Raw genomic sequence first — 27,985 nt, 5'->3', positions numbered from 1 at the left:
ACAAAATTACATCCCTCAACTGCCTGATACAATCCAAGCATCTCCTGAAATCCTCCACCCAATAAGCCTTAATGTCATTTTTTGCTTTGATCAAATCAGCTAATTGACTAGGCTCTATAGCAGTTCCCAAATTTGAATCCAGTCCCACAAAAATTAAAACATGTACTTACAAGATAACCAACTCATTTAGATGCCCCAGTTCTTCACCTATAAGTTTCCCATACTTAAAGATTGTTTCTCCATCGCGTTTGGTCCCATTTTCCTCCAAGATCCAAATATTGCAAGCAATGCTTCGAGATTTCCCGTGTCAAGAAACTTTGGGTTATTAGATGGATGCAGAAAAAGAAGCTACATAAACCATGAAGATGTATACAAATATCAAACTAAAAAACACGAGCACGGAGTGTATCGCCCTGAAAAAGAGCCAAAATGCAGAACATGGTGATAACATCAGGTTTTAGTCCTAAAGTAGCATAGTTAAAATTTTGTTTTTCAAATGGCTTGAATAAAGAAACATTCCACTCGTGTATTTCGTCTATGAAACTTGACCAATCTGAAGCGCAAAAGTTAACAACTAATCAAGCATAAAAGAGGAAACATTCAGGACATTCCATAAAAATATGGTATGGCAAACTTGAACAATCCTCCAGACCTCAAATTTCAGAACAGATTTCCAGCATATTTAGACTACAACAAAGCAGTACTACGGCATGACCCTGGCAATTGACAAGCATTCCAAAACTGTTACTCATGCCCCAGTAATGGTTGGTCAAAATTCATGAGAATTTAGCAAGCATACATACAACAACAGTGGCCCTATAGCTATCGATAGAACTAAAACTCATGCGTTACTAATTCATGCCCTCACACTGTAATGTCCAGTCTGATTTGAGGACTAACCAAAAGCCAACAAGAGAGGGAAAAAAGTCTGGGAACTTAGTCGGATCGTCCCATCCATTCGGAACTTATGATTCCATCTAATACATCGATGGACATAGGCCTATTGCCCTCACAAACTTCGTTCTCCACCTCTGCTTCTAGCAACTTGGCCACCACCCTTCCACTCTTCGCCTCAGAATCCATGGCCTTATCGGCAACCTTATGGAAAGCATCTAACATAAAATCATAGCGACGCCATTCGGGCTTGCATTCCCAATTTGCATAGCTAACCTTCACCCTTGTGTAACTCCTCCGCACATTTTTGCTCCATCTTCGCAAAATGTACTTCTCTGGCACTTCATTTAACTTCTTTCTTGACCAAACCACGACGATATGCTTGCACACAATCCCCTTGGACTCAAACAACCAGCAAGTACAATTACTTTCTTTTGACTCCTCATTATAACGAACATGAAAAGTAACAGTTTTCAAAATTTCCCTCTCACCATATTTCATGTCTTCTTCAATCTCATATTCCGAAATACGATCATCTACTACCTTTACGGAACTCAAACTGCATACAATCTTACCAGCTACTTCATCTCGGAAATCCTTACATTTTGCAAATGTGTAAGCATCTAGAAATTGATTTTCAAAACCATAAGGAGACACATTCTTTACTCTTACATTGAAACAACGGGTGTCTTCCTCTTCTTCTTTTTGCACCTTCTTACGCAAGGCGTTCTCATATTTCTCCAAAAATTCCTTCAACGTGGTATTAGAATGGATGTAGCCATCAAAGTAGGCATTCATGCTCTCGCTCTGTTGAGTTGCTGACATTCCCGCACAAAAAACATCTTTCACAAATGCGGGAACCCATCGGTGCCTCTCCTCGTACAAACCACTAAGCCACTCGTTGCCCTCTAACTGATATTTATTGATAACATTGCCCCAATTTTCCTCAAATTCCTCTCGAGTCAATGAATTATACACAGCACTAAGGACACCAGATTTAATCCATTCATAAGCATTGTAACCCTTCAACTTTTCAGGAACCCTTTTCAACAAATGCCACAAACACCAACGATGCCGTGCGTTTGGAAAAACTATACTTATTGCGTTTTGCATGGCCCGACATTGGTCTGTGACGATGGCGTTAGGAGAACACCCGGACATACAAGCAACAAATGTCTCGAACAACCACACAAATGAAGCCGTGTCCTCTCGAGATATTAATCCACATCCAAACAAGATCAACTGTCCATGATGATTTACACCTACGAAAGGAGCAAATGGCATATCGTACTTATTAACCAAGTAAGTGGTGTCAAATGTGACCACATCACCAAATTCCTTGAATACTTCTCTACTTCTTGCATCGGCCCAAAAGACATTCTTTAGCCGATTTTCTTCATCTAGATCCATGGCATAAAAAAAGGCTTCATTGTCTGCTTTCATCTTAATAAAATACTTGTGCATTGCTTCTGCATCTCCTTCCTTGAGTTGTAAGCATCCCACATTACCAGTGTAATTCCTTGAATCCTTGCCATGCCCCCGTGCGTCAATCACACATGAGTTAATTGTCTTATTCATTCTTCTTCTGGCAGAGCAATTCAATTCGATTGTCCTTTTTGCATATGGTCGGATAACCCGATTGGACTTGAGATACCAAGCTCTGTTAGGGCACAATTCGTGGTTATGCTTCAGTTCAATTGAATTCAAAAGCCATTTTCCATCAGTTTGCAATGACAAATTCATCGATGCTTTACATTGGGTTTTCGATGTTGGAGGGGCTTTGAGTGGGTTGAGCGCCTTTGTCCTCGGCTTTCCACCTCGATGACAACAGTAGGTTATATTCGTCCTTTGTCCATTACGCTTACTAGAAGTTCTTGTGACCACACCAAAACCTTGAACTTTTGCATATCTAGCATAATAGTCGCGACCATCATCTTCAAAATTAAAAGTCATACCAACCTTAGGTTCCGGTACCCCGTCCAAATTCTGATCTTCCTCCAAGACCAAGTCCTTACAATCCATTGTTGAAATAATTTTGATATCACCGTCAATATCTGGTGATAGGTCTTGTATTTCCATGCTTCTACAACCAAGCAAATAATATAGAATATTAGACATAATAAGGTTTTAACTTGCTATACAAACGAGATCATGACCAATACAACAGTAAAAGGATAGTACAATCAACTCAATCCCATTTAATTTCTGCTCTATGGGTATTTATGCATTATTGAAACTCGATAGTAATATCAATTGTAACAATGTTGATTGGTTTGGTTTCTTATTGGGACCACCAAAAACAAAGTCATGTGACCTTTTATTAAAAAATTCAGTAGAAAAATTCAACCAAACATAAGTTAAATGCTTTTAGTTAAAAAAATTAGTGAGATACAACAACCAACTTTTAGTTAATTAAACCCCATTTGTTCCAATGCATGAAAATGACATTAAGAAAACACACACACCAATCACCCCTAAAATTTCTCAAAATAGATGATTCTATGGCGCTAACTCACTGAATCATAAATAGGGCATTTATAAGAGTGGTTCAATTTTATAAACTTAAGCATTTATTAGCCAACCCATGGAATGGCTTTGTTTGGTTTGGGTTTTGAAGGAGGTTTTTTTGGGCAAAGAAAAAAAAAACATCTTCCATGAAAATTACTAATATTCATTCATCATGTTTTCAATTGCTTTTTCTTCTTATTGTTCTTACATATCTCTAAGATTATGACTTACGTATATACTTAACACAAATCAATGTAAATTTAGAGGAAGAAGAATCAGTTTCTAACCATTATATTAGTTACTAGTCTATGTTTCATAGTGTTCTTGGAACTGAACCGGAGGAATTTTATGTACCTGCCATGATGATATGAACAAGAGATGTATCTTAGGCTACCAATCGATTAAATCATCATTTTGCAGACCAAAAGTCTGTCAACACATTTGCAAAATTCACAAAACATGTACTCGGCCAATCAAACATTGACTAAACCAAACAACTAAAACAGTCTCAAATTTAGCATTTTCCACAAAAGGCTATAAAACACAGATTAACCAAACATCAACATCTTTTTTTTCTTTTTTTGGTATTGCCAGGGTTTTAAATAGCGGTAGAAGACTGTGTAGTAGTACCGATGCAGGCATAGCGTAGCATAGTGGGGGTATCAAAGTACCTGTAGCGGCCGTAGCAGCTGTGTAGCAGACAAAAAATTGGATACATAGAGATACCTAGCAGGAACCGGCCCATACGGGTCTGAATTTTGGGTAGCACCGGTATAGCGGAGTGTATCGGTTCGGAAGGTCCGAAAAACCGCTACGTAGCAGCCGGTTTTTGAAACTACTCCCGGGCTAATTTGTGCGCACCTCGGACAAATTCCTAATACCCCTCTAACAGCCATTTCACACGCTTATGCGTCGGGTCGGGTCGGGTCGGGTGCCCCAACAGTTTCGCACGCTTATGCGCAGGGTTGAGGTGGCCTCAACAGTTGCTGCTAAGGAGAATGGAACATCAACATGCACGCAGAAAAATGGAAAACCAAAATGCCCCAATTTCTTTTTGTCTTCAATTCAAAAATTACAAACTGTACCAAAAAAATCGTAACCTAAAATATGCAGAATAGAAAGAGGAAGAAAAAGTACATGAAACCCATCCACGGTACCACCATAGATGCATATTTAAACATATAGGGTTTACGTATGTACCTGCAGATCGTCGATCATCAGAATAAGTCGTTCAACTACGCCTATTTCACTGATTAGGGCCTGATCGACGGTGGAGCGTCGCTAATTTAGGCCATGGATCTTGCTATTATCCCAGAATCTGGGGTTTTGTCGGTGTGGAGATAGCAGAAGGTCGAAGTGTGGACTCTGGAGAGAGAGAGAGATCGTGCTAATGAGAAATGCAAAACCCACCCCTTTAATTGACAGGGTTATTTGGTCATTTCTCACGTTCTGTTAACGGGGTTATAAAGCCTCTTAACTTTTTTAGATTGTTGGAGGGGTGGAGGTGAGAGGTTTTTTAGATGAGGAGTGTTCAGTGATAAATGTTGATAGATGAGGGGGTGTCTGAGATACTTACCCGTAGATTTTTCTTTTTCTTTGGTTTTTTTTTTTTTTTCCAGAACTTACGTGCACCCCAACTAATTTCTTTTCTGATCCGATTAAAGGCACAGGTCATTCATGCCGAGACTATGAAATTCACAAAAAATAGTACTACTTTTTTACAGCATGACACCAAAAAGCTACGGGTACTATCACTCATAGATTTTTTTCTATTTGTAGAAAATGGGTATTTTGGTCTTTAAGAACCAAATTTCTCTGGGGCTTTTACATGATTTTTTCAATTTGTATTTGCCTACAGTCTGTTAGTTATGATGTGATCTATTTTACGAATATCTATTTTATAATTCATTTGTGTTCTTGGTTTGAAACAAACCTAACGAAACAAATTTTCTAATTGAGAAAACAATTTGAACAATTCCCCTAAGAAGAGTCCCGCATAGAAAATAAATAAATAAATAATTCACTTTATAATTCATTTTTGTTTTTTATAATTATTACCCTGTTATAAAACTAACGCAAAATAAATAAGATTGCAGAAACTAAATTAAGAAGTGGACACAAATATATAGAAAGATAGTTACTTCATGAACTATCAAGAGCATAGTATATGTTCAAGACCTACTATATTTTATTCTCTACCTTTTCTTTCTCTCTTACTCGATCAATTTCTCTACACAATGTACATCATATTTATAGGCAGAAAATTAAGAGGTGTAATCAATATACTGACTATTTCAACCAACTCAAATAGTGCCCTATTAATGTTCTTGTTTCTTTGTCTTCCAAGTGGATCATTCACAATAATTCACAACACTCCCTCTTGGATGATCACTTACTAAGAATATGCCTCATTAAAACCTTGTCAAGGAAAACCCTGTGGGAAAAACCTTTGACGAAGGAAAAAGAGTACATCATTCTTGTTTCTCTTACAATATGGCTTTAGTCTTCAGATTTCCTCATTAAAACATTGCTAAGGAAAACCCAATGGGACAAAACCTTAGGTTAAGGAAAAAGAGTGCAATCATTTTCAAGTTATTGACTCCCCCTCAATGCTGTAGGATAAATTTTTGAGTCGACGCATTCCAATAATCTTTGAGTCGACTCATTCCAATATTGTTTACCAACTTTTTGAATGTTGTGGCTGCTAATGCCTTAGTGAATAAGTCTATCAGATTCTCACTAGACCGTATCTGCTGAACATCAATATCACCATTTTTCTGAAGGTCGTGAGTGTAGAAGAATTTTGGTGATATATGCTTAGTTTTGTCTTCTTTGATATAACCTCCCTTGATCTGTGTGATACATGTAGCGTTATCTTCATACAATAATGTTGGATGATCTTTGATTGACGACAATCCACATTTTTCCCAAATGTGTTGAATCATAGACCTCAACCAAATACATTCGCGACCTGTTTCATGAATTGCGGTAATCTCATAGTGATTAGAAGAAGTAGCAGTCAATGTTTACTATACAGAACGCCACGAAATAATAGTACCACTGCAAGTGAACATATATCCTATTTGTGATCGGACTTTATGCGGATCTGATAAATAACCAGCATCTGTATATCCGATTAATTGTGATGTTAATCCATTTGAATAAAATAAGCCCAAGTCAGTCGTTCCTCGGAGATAACGTAATATGTGTTTAACTCCTTTCCAATGCCTTTGACTTGGAGCAGAACTGTATCAAGCCAACAAATTGATCAAAAATGCAATATTCGGTCTTGTACAATTTGTTAGGTACATAAGTGTACCGATTGCACTCATATATGGCACTTTGGGACTAAATATATCTTCTCCCTCTTCTAGAGGTCGAAACGGATCTTTGTTCACATCGAGTGATCTAACAATCATTGGTGTACTCAAAGGATGTGCCTTATCCATGTAAAATTACTTCAGGACTTTTTTCGTGTATGTCGACTGATGTACTAGAATCTCATTCGGCAAATGCTCGATCTGCAGGCCGAGACAATACTTTATTTTGCCAAGATCTTTCATTTCAAACTCTTTCTTTAAATATTCTTCGATTTTTATAAGCTCTTCCGGAGTTCCAACAAGATTTAAATCATCTACATAAACCACAATAATCACAAATCCATAGTTTGATTTATTAGTAAAAATACATGGACAAATAGGATCATTTTCATATCCTTCCTTTAGCAAATAATCACTAAGCTGTTTATACCACATATGACCAGATTATTTCAATCCATATAAAGATTTTTGTAACTTAAGAGAATAAACACTTCGAGATTTTGATTTGTATGCTTCAAGCATAGTATATCCTTCAAGGACCTTCATGTATATGTCAGCATCTAGTGATCCATATAAGTATGCAGTCACTACGTCCATCAGGCACATATCTAGACATGTCATGACTACTAAGCTGATCAAAAATCTAAATGTGATTGCATCCATTACGGGAGAATATGTCTCCTCATAATCAATTCCAAGTCTCTGCGAGAAACCTCGTGTAACAAGTCGTGCTTTATAGTGCACAACTTCATTCTTCTCATTGCGCTTTCGCATAAACACCCAGTTGTATCCTACATATCCCTTCAGGGGTTTGGACTATATCCCTTCAGAGGTTTGGACTACAGGTCCAAATACCTCCCTTTTTGCAAGAGAATTTAGTTCTGCTTGAATTACTCCTTTCCACATTGGCCAATCATTTCCATGTCGACATTCCTCGACAGTTTGTGGTTCACTTTCTTCATTACTTTCAGTAATGTTCTCATTACTTCTGGTAATGTCAAGAGCAACTTTAAACAAAAATACGTTGTCAACAACAGTTTTGTTTATATCTAATATTTCACTCGTATTCATATAATGTATTGAGATCTCATTACTTTCAGGTACATGTTCCTCTTCAGGAAATAACTCTTCGAAAGACTTCTCTTTAGGAGATTCATACTTATGGGAAAATATTGATAGATTAATTCTTTCATTTGCCTATTTTGTGGGTTTAGCCTCTCCAGGAGCACTTGAATTTGTTAGCTTGGTCTCTTCGAGAGTACCGGCTACTTCAGCCTCTTTGCCTTGGTTTTTCCTCTTCCAGGGAAATTTATCTATTGCACCGATGGGTCTCCCACGCTTCTGGCGTGCCTTAGACGCATCACATACTATACAGTGGTTTGTTCTGCAGGAACTTCAATGCATGTTGAAATGTTAGCAGCTGGTATATGAGACTTAGTTACCTTCTTTGTGTCGGTGAATGCATCCGGTAGTTGATTTGCAATACCTTGCAAATGAATAATCCTTTGAACTTCTAGGTCACATTGATTAGTACGCGGATCAATATGAGATAATGTCGAAGCATTCCAAGTAATTTCACCTCGAGCTTCTAGCTACGATTTATCTCCCCCTAATGGTGGGAACACTGATTCATCAAAATGGTAATTCTCAAAACGTGCCGTAAAAAGATCACCTATTAAGGGTTCAAGGTATCTAATGATAGATGGAAAGTCAAAACCTATATAGATACCAAGTCTACGTTGAGGACCCATTTTAGTGCTTTGGGGAGGTACAATAGGTACATACACAACACAACCAAAAACTCTTAAGTGAGAGATATTCGATTGTTGACCAAATACAAGTTATGTAGGCGAGTATTTGTGATATGCAGTTGGCCTAACACGAATTAGAGAAGCAATATGTAAAATAGCATGACTCTAAGCAGGAACTGGCAATTTTGTTTTCATGAGCAACAGACGAGCAAATTATCTTTGTATTTGACAATGCATCGTTAGTATCCATACCCCTATTATATGCCAAAATGCAAATTCAAAATTCATAAATAGATGAGTAAAGCACACCTCGAAATTTTATTATTGAATGATAAAAACAACCTGAGATACTTACAAATTTATTACGTGTAATATAAATAGGAAAATACAATTTAATCTAACTACTGAGATCATTCAAGGTAGTCATTTTCATTATCATAGAAATCATTTTTCATTTCATTTGGTTCAGTGAGATATTCAGAGATATCAAAAGATTCAAAAAGTTCAGATTGGTCATTATTAATCTGACCAGTGAAACTTGTTTCAGTTTCTTTTCCCTTTTCCTTATTAGATGACTGGTAAAATTCCACCAAATGCCTTTACATACGAGAGGTACGTGACCAATACCCTTTTGTTCCACATCTGTAGCAAGAGTCATTATAATCCTTGGGAGGCCTATTTTTCAAGCTCTTCCCCTTTTCTTTAGACACTCCTGGTCTAATTAGAGGTGTCAAATGGGCCATGCTGGCACGGCACGACACGGGCATGGCACGGGCACGGGGCAGCACGGCACGTCACAGGCACGGTATTGGCTTGGCATGTCACGCCCTCGATTTTCAACATAATTAAGTAATACATTTCAATAAAAGAGAAACCTCGCATATCATATACGTTACCCAAATGAGTTTCCCACCTGTTTAATTTACAAACAAGTCCTTAAGTTTAGATAATTACAACTTTAGTCAAAAGAAAATTCAGTAATAATTAGTTACAAAACCACCTTTAACAAAATGAGATCTTCACAAAGATGACGAAATAACCAGTGATGTCAGCTTCCAAAAGTCTTTTACTGTCAAGCACATAATGCATGCAATCTATTGCCCGGCATCAGAACCTGAAAAGAAAGATTTGGTTGAGCTACACTAGCCCAGTAGAAAATTCTAAACTCAAGCTATATGCAATTTGAATGAACCATGCACCGAGAATGAATGAGTACTGACAGATACGCCTATACCACAAATGACTACCAACAAGCTGCGAATTATCGCCTAAGAGTCCTAGACTTCACATCAATGTCACTAGCCGTTTACTTCTTTAACTAGTTACATTATTAAACTCACGTCATCTCACACTTGTCTATAATCAAATCAAAACATCTTATTATTCTCCGTATGATAGTACAATCTTTCTCGTGTCCACATTGATCTTCATTAAATCCCTTAATTGCAAAACCTTTCTTTTCCTTTAATCCGGTATTTCCCATCAAATAATCACTAGGGTCACCTCGGGTCTAGTTCCCTCGAGCGCAGGGTCACCCCGAGTCTTTTCCCTCAATAACAATAATCAGGTGGGGTCACCTTGGGTCTAGTTCCCTCGAGCGCAGGGTCACCCCAAGTCTTTTCCTCCAATAATATGAATCAGTTGGGTCACCTCGGGTCTAGTTCCCTCGAGCGCAGGGTCACCCCGAGTCTTTTCCCTCAATAACGACCACTTGGGTCACCTTTCACACTTTTCACAATCGACATCATTTCATAATCAATTTCATCATCCCTTTAACGGTTATACCACTGAATTTTAGTTAATCATTACGTGACTCCACAGATATACATGTTCATGCCTTTTCATTAATTTAGCCATTCACATTTGACATAGCATACTAAGCCCGTACATATAATCCTACCATACTTTATCCGTTAGTTTCTACACTTGAGCCTCATAGAGAGAGTGTCAAAAGGATTAAAAGGCTTGACGAGTCGAGAGGACACGAGTTATTTCCTCATTTCAAACAATTCTTTCTCACATCAATTTTCACTTCAAGCATTCCAAACAATCTACCAATCTACCACGTTGACTACATCTCAAACCGTTCCTAACTGTCATCCATATCAAGACTCGGACTAATTAATTATTACACGCCTATTCCTTTAAGTACACCATAACCTCACGCGTCCTCACCGTACCTCTAAGTACATTTCCCGTACCTTCACACGCCACATATTAACCCATGACTAGACTTTACGATGCCTGATCATCTAGTTTCTATACTTGGAGTCCGTAAAAGCATGTACTAAACGAATCTAAGAAATTTACGAATCGAGAGAGGGAACGGATTGCAACACTACTCATCGAATCCCTAGACATGTTCACTCTAGTCCATTGGATGCCACTCTAAGTGAGAAATGAGTAATACTCATCAAAACACTTGGAAGAATACACAAACAAGCTCATTAGAGTCGATGAGAGGCTTTGACATGCAAGTTGAAAGATATAGGAAAGCAGCTGAAAGATACTGCAGCAGCTCAAATAAGCAGGTGAAAGCAGGTGAAACTTCTAGTCTCCTACCGGTAGGCAAGCAAGTCCTACCGGTAGAACTTGAAAACAGAAAGGCTAACATTCCGATAAAACCTAGACCTACCGGTAGGTGAACAAGTCCTACCGGTAGAAACTCCAATTCACGCAACCTACCGGTAGGCAAGCAAGTCCTACCGGTAGAACTTGGAAACAGAAAGGTCAACATTCAAATTCGAGCGTGACCTACCGGTAGGCAGGAAATTCCTACCGGTAGAAGTTCGATACATTGAGCAGCTTTTGAGCTGCTGCTGTACGTTTGAGCTGGTTGACAAAATTTCTCAATCGTTCTACCGGTAGGGTAAAAGCTCCTACCGGTAGGAGGAGTTACTTACAGACGATTTCAACAGATTTCGACAGAAAATTTTAAGTTTCGATCCAATCTCAACGACAACCAATACCAGCTCGAATAAGGCATAAAAACACTCAAATAGCATATAAAGTGAGGTAGAATTCCCTACCTCGAAGTCGGAGCACGAAACCCAAGAAGTTACAAGCCCTAGCTTTCCGAAAACCTTGTTCCAACCGGAATACAACTTCTCCGAGCTCGAACCGGAGCGATACGGACCACAATACACGAGTAGAAGATGGAATGGAGGTTATTTGTTGTGGGTTTTGAATTTAGAGGTGAGTTTTTGGGTGAGGGAGTGAGAGAGGTAGAGAGAGCCGAGAGAGAGAACGGGAGAGAGAATGGGATGGGGTTTTGGGAATTATTTTCCCCTGGCACACACACTTATACACACATGCACCTTATCACACTAACACCCACATATTTTAAACTCTTGCACATTGACCCACAATTAAAATAAACTCAATCAATTTCACATTTTATTTTATTATTATTTTTTTTTTTTTTTATAAAATGTTCAAATAATATCCGAAAAAATACGGGTCCTTACACCCTACCCTCCTTAAAGAAATTTCGTCCTCGAAATTTGCTAAAACTAATCTAGCCATGCCAAATAACATATCAACACACTCGAACCGTAGCACTATCCATCACGCAACAATTCAATAATCATCGAAGTCCACGTCTAGATTCATATCAAGCAAACCACAACAAACACGCGTATATCTTTCGAACTTCGTACCCCCATTTCCACGTAACCATGCACTAACAACATCAGCTTACCTTTCAACAATGGACTACGCGAGTCTAAGGTACGCATCGGTTTCTTTTCATAGGACACTTGAGCTTCTAATTCAATTTCGGACCTCTCTAACACATGCAATGGATTTATTTCATACCTCCTCAATCTCCGTATACATAATGCATCATATATTTTGAAAAAGTCAGGCGGTAACGTCAAACGGTACACAGTTTCTAAACTTTTCTTTATTATACAAATCCTATACACAATTATCTATCTCACCATGGAGATCTTACCTCCTAAGTATAATCAGATAATCCATTTGACTTCCCGAGACTTCCATCTAGAATGGGCGGTGATCAAGCGCCTCTTCCAAGTGGATTTCACCGGTTGTCGCCTGGGTATCCCAAAACACGCACATAGTGTCCGACACTTAGACTATCCTTCTTACGGTGAACGCTTCCTTTCTGCCAGAACGAGACAAGCCCCAACGCAACTATGCTTTACGAAATTCATGATTTCCCTTCTTCAAATAACATTGGGTGACGTCGACGGTCAACACAATCCTTTGGTCAGCCCTCCGCAGTTAGCAATCTTTGACGATCTTTACCTTTCTCTTTTCGGTCATTCTCCCTCGAGCTTCCAACTATCGTTGGCGAATCGAATTAATTGTTTTAGCGGGTCCATAACACAAGCCAATCCTTCTAAAGGCCGCACCAAATTTTCACTCTAGGTTGGGTCATTCTATATTACGAGAAGGATTCGATTCGTCATCTCAAATGAAACGAATAAGCTACAAAACTCAAGCAGCATTAATCAAGAATTTGAAGAACAGCAATAGGGCATCTGAAATTTAGAGAGCACTTGGAATCTTTACGGCGGTTCGGCAACAAACTCGAAGTACCTATTTATGCCAACTCACGAAATTTGAAGTGACAGGTCATAACTCTCTTATTGCTTTACAAGTCAGAGGAGTCAACGGATAACATTTTTCAAACGAAAGATTTCGATATTATGAATAAGTTCCAGGTAATGAGACTGATCTCGCGCAAACCAATTGATCCAAAATAGGAAATTTTCCATACTAGAAATGAGTAGAACTTTCAACAATTTGAGACTAAGCATCACAAGATGAATCATGTGCCTCCAGAATCGAGGAACCACGACAGAGTAAAATACCATTGAAAGTAATTTCCACAATTGAATTTGTATTGAACGGTGTCAATGAATAGACATCAATAGATATGTCACCACAAGATTTGACTCCAACAATGGAAATTCGAACCAACCAAATAGGCAAGGGCAAACAAATAGATACAAAGAGGATATGAGTTCAAATCATATGACTTCTTAGTCATGGGACCACAATGAATGATGGCCCAAGCAGGCAATGATGGGTACAAGGTCTAAATTTTGATAGTGTTAACGAATTTGTATTTCATACGGTACATAGCTAAAGGTTGGGTTCAACAGATTGATGTTGCAAATTAAATACTCATATGGAATAACGGTTATAAGCAAACGACGAAAATGATAATCGCATCAAGGAAATCTAAACTGACCAATGAAAACTTATCTCAAGCAGGATGATGTCAAATAAGACCTCGAATAGGGAACGAGAAACACTTGTCAAATTTGATAGCAACAGTGTCATAAGATACTTCGCTATAAGAATTTAAATATGCCCAAGAAAAGTTAGGAAGGGATCGCATGACAATTGACTCAAATACTGAGAATTATAACGGGTCATCCACCCACTGGATTTCATGGAAGAATAAATTACGATACAATTCTGGCAATATTCAGCTCGGCCAATGAAAGATGGTAATAAAAGAAACAACTCTTCTAAACTCACATTTGAGATGTCACCAATCATCATGGATACAAACAATCCCTGTCCAAATCAGACCAAATCTCGATATAAGCAATTTAAAGAGGTCAAAGACAACACTTCAATACGGAATGATTAACCTCTAATCTCGGCAAATATGATCTATCGATATTTCTCAACACGCGTGGACTAAGATTTCTTATTTTCTATTCCAAACATGGACAAGAATAGGATTCTCAATGAGTGAAATGCTTCCAAATCAAAAGTATTGTAGAGAATGAGTAGCACAACTAGGAATAAATGATACCTCAAACAAGTGACGCTTCTAAGAGCTAGAGAATAAGGGGGGGTGGTAGTTTAGCGGCGGAACTGCATCTGTTGCTGTTTCGACGTATGTGTTTCCTGCTGCATCGAGCTCGACTCACCATGTACTCCCAATCCCCGAGGACAATTCCTTGCCATGTGGCCACGTTCACCGCAAGTATAACAAGATCCCCCACGCCGTGGACATTGAGAACGAATATGGCCAAACTGACGACATCGATAACACATAGTCTGACACTTGAGAAGAGCTCTTGGAGTCCCGATATAAAGAGGTGGCTTAAAGCCCTGCTGGTCCTGAGTAAAGTGATTTAATACTCTAGGTTTCTGCCTTCCTGAACTCTCAACACTCTTAGAAGATGATTTTGTGCTAACGACTCGATGCCTAATTTCTCCCACATTCACACCACCTTGCGCACCTTCCAGTGTCTCGACACCTTTTCCGCACTCAGCAATCTCAGGAAACATCGCTTCATCCCTGGTACATTGACTCACTTCATTCTCCCCGTTTGCACTACAGCCCTGGTGCTCACGATCCCCAGTCTCACCACACCTATCTCCACGTCTCGAAGACATCCTACTATGGAAGCATAAGAAATGAAATCATCAACATTAGCCACCTAATTATGTGCTACAGGTCTCCAACCTTTCCAACCGAAGTCAACAACTTTGTGCCACTCTATGTGATATACATATGCAATGTCACATCGACATACTGACTCTTCATGCAAGCACACATGTGATTTTTGTAAAAAGATGCATCGATTTTTTTTTGAACCCATGAGACCAAAAGTCTCCCCACGGTCTCGAGGTGTTCTAAACTTATGCTCTGATACCAAGTTGTCACGCCCTCGATTTTCAACATAATTAAGTAATACATTTCAATAAAAGAGAAACCTCGCATATCATATACGTTACCCAAATGAGTTTCCCACCTGTTTAATTTACAAACAAGTCCTTAAGTTTAGATAATTACAACTTTAGTCAAAAGAAAATTCAGTAATAATTAGTTACAAAACCACCTTTAACAAAATGAGATCTTCACAAAGATGACGAAATAACCAGTGATGTCAGCTTCCAAAAGTCTTTTACTGTCAAGCACATAATGCATGCAATCTATTGCCCGGCATCAGAACCTGAAAAGAAAGATTTGGTTGAGCTACACTAGCCCAGTAGAAAATTCTAAACTCAAGCTATATGCAATTTGAATGAACCATGCACCGAGAATGAATGAGTACTGACAGATACGCCTATACCACAAATGACTACCAACAAGCTGCGAATTATCGCCTAAGAGTCCTAGACTTCACATCAATGTCACTAGCCGTTTACTTCTTTAACTAGTTACATTATTAAACTCACGTCATCTCACACTTGTCTATAATCAAATCAAAACATCTTATTATTCTCCGTATGATAGTACAATCTTTCTCGTGTCCACATTGATCTTCATTAAATCCCTTAATTGCAAAACCTTTCTTTTCCTTTAATCCGGTATTTCCCATCAAATAATCACTAGGGTCACCTCGGGTCTAGTTCCCTCGAGCGCAGGGTCACCCCGAGTCTTTTCCCTCAATAACAATAATCAGGTGGGGTCACCTTGGGTCTAGTTCCCTCGAGCGCAGGGTCACCCCAAGTCTTTTCCTCCAATAATATGAATCAGTTGGGTCACCTCGGGTCTAGTTCCCTCGAGCGCAGGGTCACCCCGAGTCTTTTCCCTCAATAACGACCACTTGGGTCACCTTTCACACTTTTCACAATCGACATCATTTCATAATCAATTTCATCATCCCTTTAACGGTTATACCACTGAATTTTAGTTAATCATTACGTGACTCCACAGATATACATGTTCATGCCTTTTCATTAATTTAGCCATTCACATTTGACATAGCATACTAAGCCCGTACATATAATCCTACCATACTTTATCCGTTAGTTTCTACACTTGAGCCTCATAGAGAGAGTGTCAAAAGGATTAAAAGGCTTGACGAGTCGAGAGGACACGAGTTATTTCCTCATTTCAAACAATTCTTTCTCACATCAATTTTCACTTCAAGCATTCCAAACAATCTACCAATCTACCACGTTGACTACATCTCAAACCGTTCCTAACTGTCATCCATATCAAGACTCGGACTAATTAATTATTACACGCCTATTCCTTTAAGTACACCATAACCTCACGCGTCCTCACCGTACCTCTAAGTACATTTCCCGTACCTTCACACGCCACATATTAACCCATGACTAGACTTTACGATGCCTGATCATCTAGTTTCTATACTTGGAGTCCGTAAAAGCATGTACTAAACGAATCTAAGAAATTTACGAATCGAGAGAGGGAACGGATTGCAACACTACTCATCGAATCCCTAGACATGTTCACTCTAGTCCATTGGATGCCACTCTAAGTGAGAAATGAGTAATACTCATCAAAACACTTGGAAGAATACACAAACAAGCTCATTAGAGTCGATGAGAGGCTTTGACATGCAAGTTGAAAGATATAGGAAAGCAGCTGAAAGATACTGCAGCAGCTCAAATAAGCAGGTGAAAGCAGGTGAAACTTCTAGTCTCCTACCGGTAGGCAAGCAAGTCCTACCGGTAGAACTTGAAAACAGAAAGGCTAACATTCCGATAAAACCTAGACCTACCGGTAGGTGAACAAGTCCTACCGGTAGAAACTCCAATTCACGCAACCTACCGGTAGGCAAGCAAGTCCTACCGGTAGAACTTGGAAACAGAAAGGTCAACATTCAAATTCGAGCGTGACCTACCGGTAGGCAGGAAATTCCTACCGGTAGAAGTTCGATACATTGAGCAGCTTTTGAGCTGCTGCTGTACGTTTGAGCTGGTTGACAAAATTTCTCAATCGTTCTACCGGTAGGGTAAAAGCTCCTACCGGTAGGAGGAGTTACTTACAGACGATTTCAACAGATTTCGACAGAAAATTTTAAGTTTCGATCCAATCTCAACGACAACCAATACCAGCTCGAATAAGGCATAAAAACACTCAAATAGCATATAAAGTGAGGTAGAATTCCCTACCTCGAAGTCGGAGCACGAAACCCAAGAAGTTACAAGCCCTAGCTTTCCGAAAACCTTGTTCCAACCGGAATACAACTTCTCCGAGCTCGAACCGGAGCGATACGGACCACAATACACGAGTAGAAGATGGAATGGAGGTTATTTGTTGTGGGTTTTGAATTTAGAGGTGAGTTTTTGGGTGAGGGAGTGAGAGAGGTAGAGAGAGCCGAGAGAGAGAACGGGAGAGAGAATGGGATGGGGTTTTGGGAATTATTTTCCCCTGGCACACACACTTATACACACATGCACCTTATCACACTAACACCCACATATTTTAAACTCTTGCACATTGACCCACAATTAAAATAAACTCAATCAATTTCACATTTTATTTTATTATTATTATTTTTTTTTTTTATAAAATGTTCAAATAATATCCGAAAAAATACGGGTCCTTACATGGCACGGCATGATTGTAGTGGGCCCGGGGCACGGCACGAGCACGGAAGTGGGCGGCACAGCACGACACAGTCGTAGACGGACACAACACAGGCACGGGCACGAAAAGTGGACAGGAACGGCACGGCATGGTTCTAGCAAGCCACAAGCACGGGCACGGGCATGGGCACAACATGGGCACGAAAGGGCACGGCACGAGGCACGGGAAAAAAAATTAAATAAGCCAAATGGCTTTTTTTTAATTTTAAAAAAATTAAACAATTTCTATTCGATAAAAAATATTTGATTACCTATTTTTAAAGGTAAACAACTAAGATATTTAATTTTTTTTAAAAAACAATTTATTAAAAAATTATGTTTTTAAAAAATCATTTTTTTACTTTTAAAAAACTATCAAATTTTATTCGGTAAAAATATTTTTTTTGTTTTTGTTTGTAAAATTAAATAGGCTTTGGACCTTTGGTTTGCAAATTTAACATTACAATACAAGATAACAAGTAAAATTAAAAAAACTTATCAAAATATTTATGGTGCAAGAGTAATTTAATATGAAAGGAAACGTGCAAAAGTCATATATTATTTACCCCAAATCTAACAAGAAATAAGAAAAAAAAGTGTCAAATAAAAAAGGAAAAAAATACATAGTAGAAATAAGGAAAAAAATAAATAAATAAGGGTTAGCTGGACAGCCTGGACTAGGACTTGAACCCAGGTCCTTTTATACACAAACAAACCACTATGCCACCAATTAACTTATATTATGAATTTGAAAAATTAGTATATGTTATATAGCTCTATTATATAAAAACGAGGCCATCAAGCAGTAGCCACACAATCGCAACGCAATCACAACGATCGATACCATTCAATGCATTCATTTTGTTGTGCTTAGTGTTTTAATCATTGGATTCAATTTTTTCGTGCATCAGATTTTGAGAGCTCTTTCATCGATACGTTGATTCATTGTTTGATTGAATTATATACAATGGTTGCATGTTTGATGCAAGATTAGTTATGCTTTAAGTCAACCCACATATGTTAGGGCAGACTAAAACGACACAACTTAAAACGGCACGGCCCAGCCGGATCCAACACGACACGATTAAGTAAATGGGCCGGCACATCTTGACATGATTGAAAACGGCACGACACGACATGATTTAAGAACACGGGCCGGCACGACATGACACGATTTAAGAAAATGGACCGGCACGATACGACACGATTGAAAACGGCACGACATGACACGATTTAAGAAAATGGACCGGCACGACACGACACGATTTCAGCAACGGGCCTGCACAACACGACACGATTGGCAAATGGCACGACATGATTTAAGTAAACGGGCCGGCACGGCACGACAAGACACGATTTAAGTAAATAAAGTAAACGGGCCGGCACGGCATGGCACGAAGCACGGTTAACACGAACTTAAACGGGTCGTGCCAGCCCATTTGACACCTCTAGGTCTAATCCACTTATTCCACTTCTAGGGAAAATATGGTTTCTTACTTAATTTCTGAATTTATACTCCACAAACTTAGTGGTTATGGCTACCACGCACATACCTATGTCCATGACCACGGTCTCATCCCTGACTTGAAAAATGAGCTCTATTCGCTTCTAGAAATGATACAGAGCAAACTGGACGAGACTTGTGATTTCTCATTACTATTTTGTTCAGCAACCAACATACAAAAAATTAAACATGAGTACATGTGAACGCTCTTTCTATTGCTGTTGCTGGAGCATATTTGAGGCTTGAAAGTTGAAGGATTTTTTTTTCTTCCAGCATATCCTTTTTCAGTAATGATTTCTTCACATAGTTTAAGATGGATATTTCAGTTTAGATAAGAATCTAAATTAGAGATAATTAAATGAGCGAGCCAAATAGATATTCTTAGGCAATAACAAAATTCAGAATATCTAATGGGATAATCTTAAACATGTGTACCAAACAATGTTTGTTGAAACTTTCAGGGGTATGTTGTAATAAGTACAAACATGTGGCATATATCATATTTACCGAAAACTTTAAGGAAATAAGATAATAATTTCATAAGAGGCCAACTTTTGTTCGTAAAAGAAACATAAAAGTCAAGTTCAAGCCATAAATGTTTCTAAGGAAATTGAATCAACATTCTAATGTGAAGTAACAAACGGTAGAAATAAATAGTGTTGAACAATATTTTCCAAATTGATTGCTTTGGTAGCTAGCAATTAAATAAGTCCAAAGCTATTTTTCTATTTAACTATTAAATGGACCAACCTTACTAAATGCATGTCGACAATCATGGAACAAGTTACATGAACTGAGTATGCATGCATGATGTCATCCTTTTGAGTATGCACAAGAAATAAGCTGAACATAGTAATGCCTTAGGATGTGAGTCAGTTCTAATTCTTTGTGTATTGACATATAAACATCTATAAATATTTCATATATTTCACTAACTGAAAATAATAAAATTATAAAGGAGATGCTATAAATGTAAAAATATGTAATCATATATCTAACCATTGGGGTTAGCTCAGTGGCCAAACTCTTGTTGCAAAAAATACTTCGGGTATTCTCAATTTTGTTTATACCGTGTAAAATACTTTAGGTATTCTTTTCTTTTATTATAAATAGAATTCTTCACGATTCATAACTGGTAAGTACTTCATGTACCCTTTTTTTAGCATATACTACTTGCGTATATTATGCGGGAGAAAGATATAGTAAGCAGAGCATATGCACAAGTGAGTTACAGGAAATGTAAACTATTTATCTTTCTCAGTATGGTAGAGACTCGTGCTAATAATGTGTTATAAAACTAGAGCAACATAAATAAGATTGCAGAAACTAAATTAAGAAAGTGGACACAAATATATAGAAAGCTAATTACTTCAAGAACTATCAAGAGCAGAGTAGATTTTCAGGACCTACTATATTTTATTCTCTGCCTTTTCTTTCTCTCTCACTCGATCAGTTTCTCTACACAATATAGATCATATTTATACGCAGAAAATTAAGAGTTGTAATCAATATATTGACTATTTCAACCAATTCAAAATGGTGCCCTATTAATATTCTTGTTTCTTTGTCTTTCAAGTGGATCTTCCACAATAATTCACAACATCCCCATGGTAAGTATATATGTAATTATTTGTGTGTGATTATATATTGCAAGTATTTAGGGAAAATTTCAAAAAAGCCCCTGAATTTTCTGACAACTTGCAAAAAAACACCTGAACTTTCACTATTAACAAAAAAACACCTAAACTTTGCATTCCGTTAGCAATTAAACCCCTGCCATCCAATTCCATCAATTTTTAACGGATGGAGCTAACGGAAGGCGTTAACTTTTTATTTTTTTTTACTTTTTAATTCAAAAATTACTTTTAACTCTTTCTTTTTTTTATTGGTAAATAAATATACAATAAAGTTCTTTTTTTTTCTTACTATTTATCAAAAATTACTTTAACCATATTTTTTATTTTCAAATTTTACCTCCCCCCCCCCTTCCCTTTTTTTGCTTATTAGAATCAACTCCACACCACCAATTAACCCCACAACCAACCGCCAAAGCCTTAGCCACAATTTCAGAAATTCAAAAGTTCTTTTAACCTCCTCTTTGTAACATTTTCTTTTTTTTTAGTACTTTTACTTCCAAAAATTATTTTTAACTCATTTTTTTTTTTAGTCATAAATAAATATGCAATAAATAGTAAAAATGGGTTAAAGTTATTATTATAAATAGTAAAGATTAGAGTTAAAGTAATTTTTGATAAATAGTAAGAAAAAACTTTATTTCATATTTATTTACTACTAAAAATAAAGAGTTAAAAGTAATTTTGGAAGTAAAAAATATAAAAAACAAGAATGCTAAAAAAAAGAGTAATTTTGAATTTCTAAAATTAGAGCTAGAGCTTTGGTAGTTGATTGGTGGAGTGGGGTTAAAGTTCTAAAAAAAAAAAGAGGGAGAGAGAGAGAGAGAGAGAGAGAGAGAGAGAGAGAGAGAGAGAAAGGGAAAGGTACAATTTGAAAGTAACAAAAAAGATGGTGGTTAAAGTTATTTTTGTAAATAGTAAAAAATAGAGTTAAAGTAATTTTTGATAAATAGTAAGAAAAAAAAAAGAACTTTATGGCACATTTATTTACCAATAAAAAAAAGAAAGAGTTAAAAGTAAATTTTGAATGTAAAAAGTAAAAAAAAATAAAAAGTTAACGCCTTCCGTTAGCTCCATCCGTTAAAAATTGACGGAATTGGAGGCAGGGGTTTAATTGCTAACGGAATGCAAAGTTTAGGTGTTTTTTTGTTAATAGTGAAAGTTTAAGTGTTTTTTTGCAAGTTGTCAGAAAGTTCAGGGGCTTTTTTGAAATTTTCCCAAGTATTTATTGACACTTACACATACGAGGGTGACGATATCTAAACCTAACGTGGACCCACAACGGCCCAATGCCCCAATACCGGTTTGGAGGAGAATAGACTGGATGCGAGCCTGGTCCGAGAGAGGAGAGAGAGAGACCTAACGTTGCCATTGGAGTCTCCGACTTCCTCTGCCTCCCATCAGCTCAGGTGATTGTACTCGTAACCTAAACCCTAAATGCTCCTGTTCTTCGATTTTATTTCCTTCAATTCTCTCAGATCTTTTCCCACACCACTCACGAGCTCATGATTTACCTATGTGTACAACAATTCCATGAATGGGTTTTGTAATCTAATCATTCCTTCTGCTTTCAATGGGTTGTTTTGGGATGTTTGAAGACTAATTTGAGTCGAATTGTGGGGAGAGTGGTTGATTTAGAGAAATGGGTTTTTGATAGAATAATTCCCAACCTGGGTTTTGCTTCATTGCAGGAACTCAATCACTGTGATTAGGTCATCGGCTCTGCTCAAGTTTTTTGGGGGAGAGCTAACATGAGCTTGGGTGGTTCTTCTATGGGTTCTGGTTAGTTTGTTTCTTTCTGCTCTCTCTGCATTCAATTGTTTGATTTGGGGGGGGGGGGGGGGGGGTGTAAATCACATTTATGTTTATTTAAAAAGCAATGAGATTTTTAATTTTGGGTCTTGTTGTTTTAGTTATCTTGGTTAGAATAATGCCATCTAGTTTACTTGAGCTTCATTGCCTAAATAGCACCAAATTTTAATCAGAAAAGTAATGTAATCGAAGATTCAAAAGCTGCATGTCATGTGCTTCTTCTGGACTTGGAGCATCTCCAATGTGCCTGCTAAAGCCCACAAAATGGCACCAACCCCTCTTTGTATTGCTCCAATGTCCCCTCCCATAGGAGCTGCCAAATTTGGACAAGGTTTGTCAATTTGCCAAATTTTTAAAAGATGCGTCTCTCTCCGAGTGGGATGAACAAATGCTATTTCTATTGGAACTTTTTTCAAAATTAAAGATGTTTCATTTCTTGCTTTAGAGCAAAGTTGCCAAAATTTGGCAATTGGGCACTGTTACGTGCTAACATGTGATAATTTGCTATGGCATATGGTTATAGGGGTTAGGAGTTGGAGATGCTCTTATTAGCAAAAAGCAGTTGGAGATTTAGTTTAATGGCTTATTTGCATGTTCCAGGCAGAAAAAAACTGGGCTCGACCTTAAGTCATGGTTTTGCTTTAGCAAATTGAATTCCATTTCCATTTCAGGTAGTACAACAGTAAGAAGGGCATTTGAGTTTGGAAGGACCCATGTTGTTAGGCCTAAAGGAAAACACCAAGCCACTGTTGTCTGGCTTCACGGACTCGGTGATAATGGTGCCAGGTAATATTTGTATTTCTGCCACTGCCACATGTAGTCTGGAATAGTATAATTCGTTTAATTCAGAATTTCATGTGTAGTTCGGATATTTGGTTTCATTCCATAGCTTTCGCATTTATGGCTCATGTGCTGGTTTCTATATAGAAGAGGAGACAGGAGAATCGAGTGTTCTTTCTTTCATTTTTTAGGTCCATACATGTTCCAAATGAAAAGGAAAATTCAAGCTTTAGTTCTTATTTGGTGGTATAACGAAGGCAAGGGCAGTTTACCAATCACTAATCTCAAATATTTTATGATCTGCGCATGTGAGACAAATGTCCAACATTATTATCATGTGATCATTATTAATAATGTTTTCAAATAAATAGTTCCAATTACAATATTGGGTCTAAATATTCATGGTTTGCAATTGTTTGATTGTTTGGTTCATTATGAGAATACTACAACGAGATGTGATTTTTGGAAATGGTAGAAATTGTGTACTGGAGAACTAGTTTATTTCACAACAGTTGTGCGTTCTCAGACATGTACCCACACACCTAGGAACATGAAAAAAACAAATAAAATAGGAGATATGTCAATCTTAGTGCTACTTTGTTTCCAACTCCAACGGTTGTTTCCAAAAAGGAAAACTGGTAGTAGTAAGTTTCCATTCGCTCTGCTTTTTGATGTGCAGTGGATTCTCTATGCCCAGCTGTGTTGTCCCAAGGATTTATGGATATGATTTAAAAGTTTGGATCTTTTTATGGCGTTTTTATACAAACCTATTTAACTTTATACTTCTCAGAACTAAGTAACTACCAATTCTTCCCAATTGTTGTCTAAGCTGATGGTGTTCCTGGGTTTTAGTGTATCCTAGCCCAAAAATGTAAGGAATAATCCCATTCATGTGCATTTGATATAATGATATCTATTTGATGACTTTCTGACAAATATTGAATTTGTGTTCGGTTGCCTTGGGGAATATAATGAACTGGTCTAATAACAATTGATGTCAATCTTTATTTCTTTTAATACATTGCAATTGGGATTCAATCTTTATTTCGTGTTCTGTTTGTTCCTTTGTTTTTCTTGGCAGCTGGTCCCAACTGTTGGAGACACTTCCTCTTCCAAATGTAAGTATACTTGAGATCGTTTGCGTATACATGATATGTCACACTAACATGAAGCCCTTGTCGGTAACTTTATTTTGAGAAGATGAATAGACACTTAGGTTTGTCAATGTTGTGCAGATTAAATGGATATGCCCAACTGCTCCTTCTCAACCAATATCTTTGTTTGGTGGTTTTCCTTCTACTGCTTGTAAGTTCACTTATTTTGACCAGACTTTTTTCTCCTATGGGTTCAACCTTGACTATTAACATAGAAATTAGTAACAGTGGTTAAAGTGCTGTAAAGGGATCAAGTTATACAGTTTACTTTGAAGTTTTGCAGAATAGATAATTTAAAAGGAGGAACAATTACTAAAATAGCATACCATATTCCTCTTCTTTTTTTCCTTTCGTCAATCGTCACAGAAGGAACATTCTTCATGCTATATAGTGATATTATAGCTAATAATCTACTCATGTTTGGAACCGAAATTAGGGTTTGATGTAACAGAACTATCGGAAAATGCTCAAGATGATTTAGAGGGTTTGGAAGCATCAGCCGCACATGTTGCTAGTTTGTTATCAACGGAGCCCACTGACAGTAAGTTATCTCTTCCGGCATTCTTTCATATGGTGTTCCCTTTGGGCCCGTTTGTTTGATCAGATATAGCCATAGGAATGCAATTGGAGTGAATATCCAAGGGGACCACATATCCAGTGTTCTCGTTAAAATTTTTGTGCCTCAGATTACATAATTTCTGGAGGTGTAAACTAGGCTAGGCCGTCACGGACACAAACGTTTAGAAGTTGTCGCGGTACAAAACCAGGCAGTATGGGCTGGCACAACACAACGAAATATGGGCCGGCACAACACGACACAATATGGGCCGGCCAGCACGAAACGAACTATTAGTTAAGCCAGGTTGGGCGGTCATTTTGAGGTATGTGGTACGGGCATAGGCATGATAAAGCATGAGCATGGTGCCATGTTACAACATTAACAGTCTGACACGTGCAGGACAGGAGCACGGGGGTGTTGTTTCAATTTATATACAAATGAGATTGACTCATTAAATTTAGTTAATTAATAATGGCATTTGTTTTTGTTACAATCAATTGAATAACTTGGATAGTTTTGAACCATTGGTTCTTTTACTTCTTTATCATCTTGAGTGTATGATTAAGATGTACAATTCGAAAAGTGTTAAAAGGATATGTGCAAAACAAGGGTTTTTTTATGTGAAATTATGAATATTTCATATTTATGATGTTTTTGTAGTTGTAAGAATCTGACTTTTCTTTGTTTTCTTGGATTTTTTTTGACATTTTTGGTAATTTTTGGCTTTACAAGTCTCAATGACACATGGGCATGGTACGACACAGGCATGAGAATAGGCATGACATGGATTATGGCTTGGCCAAGAGCCAGGCTGGGGCTAGAGTTTTCTATTGCGACAAGGCGCTGTTAATAAATAGGCTGGGCTAGGCACAACACAAAGCATGCTAGCCACGATTAATAAATGAGCTGGAACAGAACAAAAGGGCATATTTGACACTGCTAGACTTTGATATGATTAAACTTTGTATGGTCTGTGACAGTTAAGCTTGCAGTTGGAGGTTTCAGTATGGGTGCGGCAATATCTCTCTACTCTGCAACTTGCTTCGCTCTTGGAAAATACAATAATGGCAATCCCTACCCAGCTAATATAAGTGCAGCTGTTGGACTAAGCGGCTGGGTTCCGTGCTCAAAGTTTGCTTTTATCATATGATCCTCATCTTTAATGAGCACACTGTGCACATAATTTCTTCTTGTTATTTATTGCATGTGCATATTTATAAGTTGACTTCTTTTGTGCTCCAGGACATTGAATAGTAGGTTGGAAGGGAAAGATGAGGCTGCAAGGCGAGCTGCATCCTTGCCTATTCTGCTTTGTCATGGGAAAGGTACTCAAAAGTGTTTCCTAATATCTCCTTTGGGTAGGATGTATTTTGTTAATCCTGTTTGCATATTTTGGATAGAGCATCTGTCTCGTGCGGAGTGACGAATAGCTGTTGCAGCATGAATTAAGACATGAGTTAAAATTATACTGCCCACATCCCACAATGTGTCCTTTTTTGTGGATTCCAACTTTTTAAGGCACATAAAATTAATGCTTAAAGTCAAATGAGTTTATTTCCATTTCTGCCCTTTGTTTTCCACTTTTGTCTATGTTTGTATGTTTTGAAAAATTCAAAATTTTCTCGTGACTTTTCTAAGAGGGCTTGCATTTTGGAACATCCAAGAATGGAGAGGTCTAATAATGAGGATTGGAGGGAGCAATGAACACTTATGGTCATTTAGGTTTTGCTGGACCAGCCGGGACTATTAACGAGCTTAGTAGTTGTCCTAGTTTTCCTCGATGAGTTTTTCTTTCTAGAATTATCAGGTCGAAGGACTGATATTTTCATGTCTGTGGCGTGGCACACTTTAGCAAAGAATTGATGAATAAGTTAACTATTCCTTTCAACCATCTTGTTTGTAAATGAATAGCAAAAAATATACTCATTTTTTCGTTTGTTGTTGCTTTCCCAGAGCTCCATCAAGCTTTGGCTATGGTAAGTGGTGGTTTATTTGCTACATGCACTGTTTATTTTTGTACTCTCTTTTTCAGGCGATGATGTGGTTCCTTTTAAATTTGGTGAGAGATCTGCAAAGGCTTTAAGCTCATCTGGATTTGGAGATGTGACATTCAAAGTCTATAATGGGTGAGTAGTTTTGGTATTTGCCGATAAAAACTGCCTTTCAGAAATTTGGTATAATTTATAATGAGCTTTGATTGTTTCCTCCAAACTCTGCAGGCTCGGCCACTATACGACTCCTGAAGAGATGGATGATCTATGCACTTGGTTTAATTCAAAGTTGGGACTTGAAGGGCGTTCGTAATTTGGCAGAATATGAAGACGAGAGTAGTTGGGGGGGAAATATTAGAAGGCTGCAACCGCGATATTCTAGATGTGAGCTACATGTTACATTGAATCCCCAATCTGGAATTCCGTTTATGATTTTTATGTTGGCCTTGTTCGCTGATCTCTTTGGACCTTTTGTATTGATGGAGCCGATGATTGTCTGTGACATCGTTTGTCAAGATGCACTTGGATGTTTTTATGGGCCATTCAATTTGAACGCAAATGGCTGAAAGTAGCAAAATATGCATGAGATTTTCTGCAGTTGGACGTTTTTATGGGCATGTGTTCTGGTCTGAGATTGTTCTCTAGTTGCTGAACATGGGTAGAAAAGATTTAAAGATCTGAAAAGCTATGACCAATTTCAAAGATCACTGGATCTGCGGTCAAGGCTTTTAAACTCATTCAATGAATTCCCGCGCATGTG

At 37.8% G+C, this 27,985-nt stretch overlaps 2 protein-coding genes across 3 annotated transcripts; one reads left to right on the top strand and one right to left on the bottom strand.

Moving 5' to 3' along the window:
• Positions 1-578: 578 nt before the first annotated feature.
• LOC131300703 (protein FAR1-RELATED SEQUENCE 5-like) lies at positions 579-4,800 on the bottom strand. Its single transcript, XM_058326666.1, has 2 exons — positions 4,603-4,800; positions 579-2,977 (listed from the first exon to the last, which is right to left on the bottom strand). Exon 2 carries the CDS (start codon positions 2,971-2,973, stop codon positions 937-939), a length of 2,037 nt encoding a protein of 678 aa, XP_058182649.1. The 5' UTR covers positions 2,974-2,977; positions 4,603-4,800; the 3' UTR covers positions 579-936.
• Positions 4,801-22,180: 17,380 nt separating this feature from the next.
• LOC131300683 (uncharacterized) lies at positions 22,181-27,822 on the top strand. 2 transcript variants are annotated; one of them, XM_058326644.1, is made up of 11 exons: positions 22,245-22,338; positions 22,621-22,633; positions 22,676-22,711; positions 23,413-23,527; positions 24,603-24,639; positions 24,757-24,826; positions 25,112-25,216; positions 26,215-26,365; positions 26,477-26,559; positions 27,267-27,360; positions 27,454-27,822. In XM_058326644.1, exons 3-11 carry the CDS (start codon positions 22,681-22,683, stop codon positions 27,536-27,538), a joined length of 771 nt encoding a protein of 256 aa, XP_058182627.1. In that variant the 5' UTR covers positions 22,245-22,338; positions 22,621-22,633; positions 22,676-22,680; the 3' UTR covers positions 27,539-27,822. The 2 variants fall into 2 exon arrangements, with proteins under 2 accessions (XP_058182618.1, XP_058182627.1); XM_058326635.1 differs by having other exon boundaries at positions 22,181-22,338; positions 22,621-22,711.
• The last annotated feature ends 163 nt before the right edge of the window (positions 27,823-27,985 follow it).

Source organism: Rhododendron vialii, chromosome 1a, assembly GCF_030253575.1.
Source record: "Rhododendron vialii isolate Sample 1 chromosome 1a, ASM3025357v1".
Lineage (NCBI taxonomy): Eukaryota > Viridiplantae > Streptophyta > Magnoliopsida > Ericales > Ericaceae > Rhododendron > Rhododendron vialii.
This window is presented reverse-complemented; position numbering and strand designations above follow the sequence as displayed.